Raw genomic sequence first — 8,270 nt, 5'->3', positions numbered from 1 at the left:
ATAAACCCCCAAACGCAACATGCGTCTGCTTCCAGAGCATGCACACGTCCTCGGCACGCGGGCGACGTGAGGAGGATCGCGAAGAGCGACGGGCATGGTGCTGTACGCGGGTGGGCGCCACCAGGTTATAATATTTGGCAATTTTTGGCCTACTGGTGACAGCGCACCAATCATATATCGTTAAGAGACTTTTGCCAAAAATGTGCCATTGCAATTTTTTGGTGAAGCACATCGCACTGTCGCTGGCGCACACACGTGTATAGCGCACGCGCAGTACGCGCCACACGCGCCGCGTCGGTGGCCGACGCCACGCGGAAAGGAGCCGCCGCGACAAGAACCGGTTAGGGAACGCGTCAAGAGACGGGAATAGGAAGATCGAGGCGCGTGGACGATACGCCCCGAGGACCATGGGCACAAGGATAAACACACGCCTATTTTGTTCCCTCGCGTGCCGCATGCAAGCGCGGGGGCGCCGTGAGACTTCAGGTAAGGAGAAAAGAGCCTCCGTTGCGGTACAGGTATAATTGTAGGAATGGCACGCACGAATTCCCGTGCGTGTGCGGTGAGTGTTGGAAGTGGGTTTTGTACTGTAGTCGACTCCAGTGTGAACCGTGGCCACAGAACGGGGACATCCCGCATTTTACATGGCCAGCGTCGGTGCCCTACTCTCCTGATCCTGTATCGCGATCCTCGGGGGGCATGTGAGAGCCTCCTTAGCCCCGTCCCGGGACCCATCGACGTCTTCAATTTATATATCAAAAACAGCGCGGTCGGCTTTCGCATAGGGACATCGGAGGTCCCGGGACGACTAAGGTACAGGCGTGGCCGAAATATGCCTGTCCCGCGTGGAGGAAACTTTCGGACTTCTGGCGATGGCAGCGGCGCGGTCCGCATGATGAGGCCGATCCTAAAGGCAAGTCGATGAGTCAATGATGCGACGGAGCGTCGGAGGCTAACGCAAGAAGAACTAACCGAGACGAGAATTTAAGAGGGAGTCGTTTGGGAGGCGGAAAATCCCTGGGAGGATGAGACTCGAATCTCGAGGGACACGCGGGAAAGGCGAAAGTCCACGCCAACGACGGCGTGCGAGCAGAAGGAGCACGAGCACGGACGAGTGTCGGGCAGGGCACGAAGGATAGCGACCAGAGGGCGAGGACACCGGCACGAATGGGATGCATCGTATCAATGACACGGTCGGACATGGCACTCTCCTTACAAGCACCCGTGGACGCGGACGTCCTCGCTTAAGGGGAGGGCCGTGTGGTATAACCCCCCCCTGGGGCCTTATTTTAGATTAGATCAACTCAGAATCGGATCAGTTACTGTAGGGCTCGATGCTCTACAGTACCACCACGTGTACCCCCAGGCACAGGGGGCGCACGTGTACACGTGTACGCGCGGAACGGAAGAGCGCACACACACGTGTACTGTCAGCCACGACCTGACATCTGCTTCAAGCTAGCCAGATACTGTAGATCCGTGCCACGCGAATCCTCTCACCGATATTGTCGAGTCGTCTGAGCGATCCGCACGTTCATGAGTCAACCTGGTTTACCGCGACTCCAATATCCCAATCTTGGTAAGTTTGAATGCGTGCGCATGGGAAGATTACATGTTGGAATTGCAATGAATTCACAAGAATGAAACCAAGATCCGTGTATGAACAGTGTACTCCTAAAGTAGCGTTCGTCCATTTTGCTGGGATCCATGCTGACGTGATGGCCTGCTACTTTCCCGCAGGCGTCAACTGAAATTCCTCCAAACTCAGGAAAAAATGCACGAATACCACCACCCCACCCACCTAAGTGTATATATGACGCCTTTCAGTTCAAAACATCTTGAATTTTCCCATTACCGTAAGATCCATCTATAGCAGTGAGCACGCAAACCCCCCGACCCAAGCCGCGTCACTGAACCATGCCCCCTCCCACTCCTACTCTTGGCGCACGATCGTCGCAGAATCCCCCTTCTCCGACTCGCTCTTTCTCCCCTCTTTCGTCCCCCTTGCTCTCCCAACCGCCGCTTTCCCTGTCTCCGACAAGCCGACCTGGAGACCTTCATCTTCTCCCGTGCACTGTCGATCAATACTTTGACCTCCCGAACGCCGCGGACAACAAGTACGAGTTGGTTGAAGGAATTCTTTGGTGGAAGAGCGAGATGGCAACACATAGCCATGACGAAATTCGCAATCGCGTTGCTGCCGAAATAGGTCGATTCCATATCGCCGAGAATCTGGTTGTCAGCACAGAAATGGGCTTGGAAACGTCCGGCTTAACTACGCCTTCCGGCTCATCACACAATGCCTCAGAAAAATCTTTACGGTCCATTCGCCGCCCGGATGTCATTGTCAGTCAACGGGATCACGGACTCCGCAGATGTGATCTTTCTCCTCAATCGAAGAAGATATCTTTCCCGAGAAATCACCCCCCTCTTCTTGCACTGGAAGTGACAAGCCCGTCCACGCGCAGTGCAGATCTGACGAGTAAGCGGGAAGAGTACGCAAAAGCGGGGGTGCGTCAGTACGTGATTATTGATCGCGCGACGGCGACCCCAGCCGTGATTGTGGGAACTTTGAACAGCAACGGAAAGTATGTGCAAGAGACATATCGTGGGGAAGAGATTGTCCGTGGGGGATTGCTGGACGGAATGAGCTTTTCTGCAAGCTACTATCTCAACCCTCCGCGAGACGTCCACACGATCCAGAACTCTCCGATCAAAGAGAAAGATCGACAACTCAAAGAGAAAGATCGACAACTCAAAGAGAAAGATCGACAACTCAAGGAAAAAGAGCAAGGAAATGAAGAATTGCATAGACAACTCAATAAACACCGCGCAATGTCGAAGAGGCGCAAAACAGAGCTGGAAGCGCTTGGAATTTCGGTGACGGAAAGCAGTGAAAGCCCCACCGCCTCACCAAATAGGAGAAGCGCTTCGTCTTCCAAGAGGAAGAGGAATTGAGGCACACAGACGCTTGCTGTGTCTGTGTGATACAGGACGTTGGTTAAGGCAGGATACCACCGAGACAAGAATACCGCGCAGTTCGGGCTTATGTGCCGCGACGAACTGCTGGCGCATCACTTGGGTGGTATCAGCGCAAACTTTAACGCAGCGAACAATACATGACGTATCACGTTTCTTCGACGAGATTCGACGCATTGTCTGTCAACATGTAGCCCTTTCAGTGCGGACATAGCTATCCCTGTATGAATATACGTCGTGAGCTTGTGGCAAGGACGGACGGAGAGGTTGAGCCGTGGTGGTCGAGAAATATTGGGAACCCGAAGCCCGAACGTACCCCGTCTTATCACCGAAAGAAGCGGGAGGTTTCCCTCGTGTCGCCTACTCTGCATCCGGGCCACCTTGTGTCGCTCCCCCCGTCGTATATACTGCAATGTACTAAAAAGAAACCTAAATGTATTTTCCTTTGGATCAAGATGTATGCCCACTTTGCATCGTACCTCGACACTGCAACGGATGGCTCGGCGGTCTCTTCAATGGCTCAGTTTTGATGTTTTCGACCACATGCAAAGTTGAACGAGTGAGTCAACATTGGTGCCTTCAAATGCAGCCGGTTCTGCATTGTTGTTGGGGTAAAAACGTGGCCAGCGGGAACATCACGTCCCGCAATAAGGAATCCATGCAAAACCCTGAACGGGTGGGAAACGTTTGCAGTCAGTGTTGGGCACAAGGTAGACGTAACTCCCCAGGACTGAAAGTCTCAGGCGAAGGCTTGTGCGCCAGAAGTGCGAGAACGGCAGTTTGATCTGAGGTTCAACTTTGTGAAATCAACAGCCCCAGGCGCCCCAGCAGCTCTGCTCTGTGGCCTTTCAGTTCAATCTCCAATGCGTATGTCGAACAAGCATTGCTAAAGATCACTGGCCTCATGAACAGAATACATCTGCCCTCGCTACCTCCCCTGATCGAACATTCCCCCCGCCTCAAAGAGATCAGCATAGGGACGTCAAGCCCAAGGCTGTCCCGGTGGCGACTAACTTGCTCGCTCAGCCCGCAGCCCTCAGCCCTGTCGGTGCTTGAAACGACCCGGCCGGTCTGGATCAACTCCCGTGCAAGCATGATCGCGCTGAATTCATCAGTCAACCCTTTGTCGTCGTCCCGAAGTTCGTGAGCCGGCTGAATAGTATACTTTACTGAGTATAGCAGTCGCTATAAATGACAGGCGCCCATGATTGTCTTCCAAGTCCTTCACAATAGGCAGCCGTAATGTAGAGTGTTTGAACTTCTACTCACGAGGTTGCGCCATGAACAAGAGCGCGGTGTTGTAGTGGATTTATGGAAAGGGGGTGGAAGCAGCCTTGCAGGCACAAACACACACACGAGGCAGTTTTAGCGTGGCGGGACGCTATTGATCTCCGGGCTGTTTCGATGGCTGCTGATCTGTCCCATGCACAGCCCTAGCGAATTTTTCCGACACGGTGAGTGCCACGAAAGCCAGCAGGTGCAGGGCACCTGGATCAAACGTTTGGCACGCGCTAGCTCATTAGCTGCGCCGAGAAGAGACCGCCCAGCTCCACGACCTGACATCTGCTTCAAGCTAGCCAGATACTGTAGATCCGTGCCACGCGAATCCTCTCACCGATATTGTCGAGTCGTCTGAGCGATCCGCACGTTCATGAGTCAACCTGGTTTACCGCGACTCCAATATCCCAATCTTGGTAAGTTTGAATGCGTGCGCATGGGAAGATTACATGTTGGAATTGCAATGAATTCACAAGAATGAAACCAAGATCCGTGTATGAACAGTGTACTCCTAAAGTAGCGTTCGTCCATTTTGCTGGGATCCATGCTGACGTGATGGCCTGCTACTTTCCCGCAGGCGTCAACTGAAATTCCTCCAAACTCAGGAAAAAATGCACGAATACCACCACCCCACCCACCTAAGTGTATATATGACGCCTTTCAGTTCAAAACATCTTGAATTTTCCCATTACCGTAAGATCCATCTATAGCAGTGAGCACGCAAACCCCCCGACCCAAGCCGCGTCACTGAACCATGCCCCCTCCCACTCCTACTCTTGGCGCACGATCGTCGCAGAATCCCCCTTCTCCGACTCGCTCTTTCTCCCCTCTTTCGTCCCCCTTGCTCTCCCAACCGCCGCTTTCCCTGTCTCCGACAAGCCGACCTGGAGACCTTCATCTTCTCCCGTGCACTGTCGATCAATACTTTGACCTCCCGAACGCCGCGGACAACAAGTACGAGTTGGTTGAAGGAATTCTTTGGTGGAAGAGCGAGATGGCAACACATAGCCATGACGAAATTCGCAATCGCGTTGCTGCCGAAATAGGTCGATTCCATATCGCCGAGAATCTGGTTGTCAGCACAGAAATGGGCTTGGAAACGTCCGGCTTAACTACGCCTTCCGGCTCATCACACAATGCCTCAGAAAAATCTTTACGGTCCATTCGCCGCCCGGATGTCATTGTCAGTCAACGGGATCACGGACTCCGCAGATGTGATCTTTCTCCTCAATCGAAGAAGATATCTTTCCCGAGAAATCACCCCCCTCTTCTTGCACTGGAAGTGACAAGCCCGTCCACGCGCAGTGCAGATCTGACGAGTAAGCGGGAAGAGTACGCAAAAGCGGGGGTGCGTCAGTACGTGATTATTGATCGCGCGACGGCGACCCCAGCCGTGATTGTGGGAACTTTGAACAGCAACGGAAAGTATGTGCAAGAGACATATCGTGGGGAAGAGATTGTCCGTGGGGGATTGCTGGACGGAATGAGCTTTTCTGCAAGCTACTATCTCAACCCTCCGCGAGACGTCCACACGATCCAGAACTCTCCGATCAAAGAGAAAGATCGACAACTCAAGGAAAAAGAGCAAGGAAATGAAGAATTGCATAGACAACTCAATAAACACCGCGCAATGTCGAAGAGGCGCAAAACAGAGCTGGAAGCGCTTGGAATTTCGGTGACGGAAAGCAGTGAAAGCCCCACCGCCTCACCAAATAGGAGAAGCGCTTCGTCTTCCAAGAGGAAGAGGAATTGAGGCACACAGACGCTTGCTGTGTCTGTGTGATACAGGACGTTGGTTAAGGCAGGATACCACCGAGACAAGAATACCGCGCAGTTCGGGCTTAAGCGCCGCGACGAACTGCTGGTGCATCTTTGGGGATATCAGTGCAAAGTTGCAGCGAACATTAGCCACTTGTTACCCGCAAAAAAAACCCCAAGGACATGACAACAATCAACTGGATAATATTGTGGTGATGCTGGTGTCGATACGGATGGTGGACAAAACTGATTTCTAGTTTCGAGCGTGACGGGTTCAATATTCGATCCGACAGTTTCAAACGCGGCAATGAGATTCGTCAACCAACGTTCGATTGGGTCCGCAATCTTGTACCTGTTGTTGCTGTGGATATCCAGATGGGGGAGCAATTAGCGCTTGCGCCGGTACAGGTAATGACGGAACTTCTGGTACGACTGAAGTCATGTGCAGGAGGGCTGCGTAAGCGTCGGGAACCCCCATCTGCAAGTCGTGATCAAGACCCTCGCCGATACCTTGAAGCAGCTCAGGGAGGGCCATGTCGCCCAGGTCGACTGACAAAGAAAGGTCAATCTGTGGCTCGGAGGTGCAGGTCCCGTAGATCTCGCGGGGACAGCCGTGTGGACATCTTGGGGAGCGTCCGCGGTCGTTCCTAATGCAAGAGCGTGTTGATTCATTGTGGAGTGGCGACGCAGACTTGTCTCGTAATCGATTAAGGGGTTAGGAAAATAAATCATCGACAGGATAAGCTTGAAAGCACAATGCGCTTTTTTGGATGGCATGCGTCCGGTAGGTTACGTTAGTACGCCGGAGGATGTCGCCAGTGCAGTTGACTTCCTACTTGACGAGTCCAAATCAAGTTGGGTCACCGGTGCCATTTGGGACATTGACGGAGGAGTCATGGCTAGAAGGAACTAGCCCGGACTATAGAACGATTCTGAAAGCGAGAGAATCGTATCGAGGGTTTCCTAGTACTAGAAAACCCTCGACCACGTGGCCAAACTTGCAATATGTGTGACGAGTAAACTCTCATCCTGCATTTACTGAGCCATGTAGTACGCGGCGTCCTCCGCAGCGGCGGCGAGGGTGGGTTGCGTGTGTTGGTGATGGGCCAGGTGGGGTTGCGAGTGAGCGACCGGCTGATGCTGGCGGTGCGAAGAGACATGCTGCGACGAGGATGTGGACGGATGCGGATGTGAGAGACGGTCGCGGGTGGACATGGTTGCGGTGATGCGTTTGTGAGGTGATGGACGAAGAAGTCCATCGGACGTGGAGTCGGATGGTGATGGTGGTGCTGCTGAAACGCAATCCGGTACAGTACGCAAGTTTCCAGCAGGTGTCATAAAATTCTGGTTGAGAATTCCTTTGTGCTCCTTGACCTAGATACAGTAGATACCCTTCGAAGGGTATCTGGATTTGCTGTGGTTCACAGCAATATGATTTTGTCACCTTTGTTCGGGTATCACAGATTACCCACACTTTTACAGAGAAACTCTGGTCTCAGTGCAGAGGGCAGAGGTCAATGGTGCTACCGGAGAAAAAAAAAGTGCCGTCTCAACCTGCTCGTTGCGGCTGCAGAAAGGCCGATGTTTGAACCTCTGCCATCAAGAGGGTCAGCTGGAAATCGAAAGCTCGGGGGGTTGAGCTGCTCGCTGTAACTGATGGGATGCTTCTTGGTGATGTTGCTGCTGTTGATGGGAAACGATTTCGTGGCGACCTTCATGAGGGTTGATGGGTTGTTGCAGTTTGCCATGGGCACTGACAAACAGCCTGGGATGCTTGGGGTGCATATGTTGTCGAGAGTCAGAATCTGTGATGATGGGTAACAGACAGATGGGTTGGTGTTTACTCAAACGAGGGGAGGGGGAGATGCAATGGCTGCGGTAGCTAGAGTTGGTAATAGACTTTGTACGTCCGCTGGCTATATAAAACACTTGTTGTCGAGGTTGTAATTGTGATTGTGGTTGTGGTCATGTTATGTACAGTGCGACATCACTGAAAGAATGGTACCAAGTTTACTGTGTGTCTGTGTCTGTCTGCGTTCCTTCCTCCTCCCGAGTGTCCGTTCGCACTCATTTAATATGCGCAATAACCCAGCCATACAAAGGGGTTATTCGCTAGCGCACCCAGCACCTCCTGAGGTGCCTGAGCTCGGTCTCCCCTGATTCTTCCAAGTGCATTACAGCACTGTCATGGTATGCCAAATAAAATACCAACACCGTCCCTCGATGAAGCACGAGAATCTTCGTCGCTTCAGCGT

The 8,270-nt window shown here is 52.7% G+C and overlaps 4 protein-coding genes; 3 read left to right on the top strand and 1 right to left on the bottom strand.

Annotated features, from left to right (window-relative positions):
- The first annotated feature begins 330 nt into the window (after window positions 1-330).
- Window positions 331-2,958, top strand: CHC_T00007071001 (hypothetical protein). XM_005710469.1 is given in 2 exon segments: window positions 331-1,917; window positions 1,918-2,958. The coding sequence occupies 1 exon segment, from the start codon at window positions 1,918-1,920 to the stop codon at window positions 2,956-2,958; it is 1,041 nt and encodes a 346-aa protein (XP_005710526.1). The 5' UTR covers window positions 331-1,917.
- Window positions 2,959-3,001: 43 nt separating this feature from the next.
- CHC_T00007070001 (hypothetical protein) lies at window positions 3,002-4,542 on the bottom strand. XM_005710468.1 is given in 2 exon segments: window positions 3,002-4,344; window positions 4,345-4,542. 1 exon segment carries the CDS (start codon window positions 4,540-4,542, stop codon window positions 4,345-4,347), a length of 198 nt encoding a protein of 65 aa, XP_005710525.1. The 3' UTR covers window positions 3,002-4,344.
- Window positions 4,543-4,630: 88 nt separating this feature from the next.
- On the top strand, window positions 4,631-4,738 carry CHC_T00007069001 (hypothetical protein). Its single transcript, XM_005710467.1, has one exon. The coding sequence runs from the start codon at window positions 4,631-4,633 to the stop codon at window positions 4,736-4,738; it is 108 nt and encodes a 35-aa protein (XP_005710524.1).
- Window positions 4,739-7,741: 3,003 nt separating this feature from the next.
- CHC_T00007068001 (hypothetical protein) lies at window positions 7,742-7,897 on the top strand. The gene has a single exon (XM_005710466.1). It carries the CDS (start codon window positions 7,742-7,744, stop codon window positions 7,895-7,897), a length of 156 nt encoding a protein of 51 aa, XP_005710523.1.
- Window positions 7,898-8,270: the final 373 nt, after the last annotated feature.

Source organism: Chondrus crispus, genomic scaffold, assembly GCF_000350225.1.
Source record: "Chondrus crispus Stackhouse genomic scaffold, scaffold_61, whole genome shotgun sequence".
Taxonomy (NCBI): domain Eukaryota; phylum Rhodophyta; class Florideophyceae; order Gigartinales; family Gigartinaceae; genus Chondrus; species Chondrus crispus.
The sequence above is the reverse complement of the archived record's forward strand: the minus strand, read 5'-3'. Positions and strand labels throughout refer to the sequence as shown.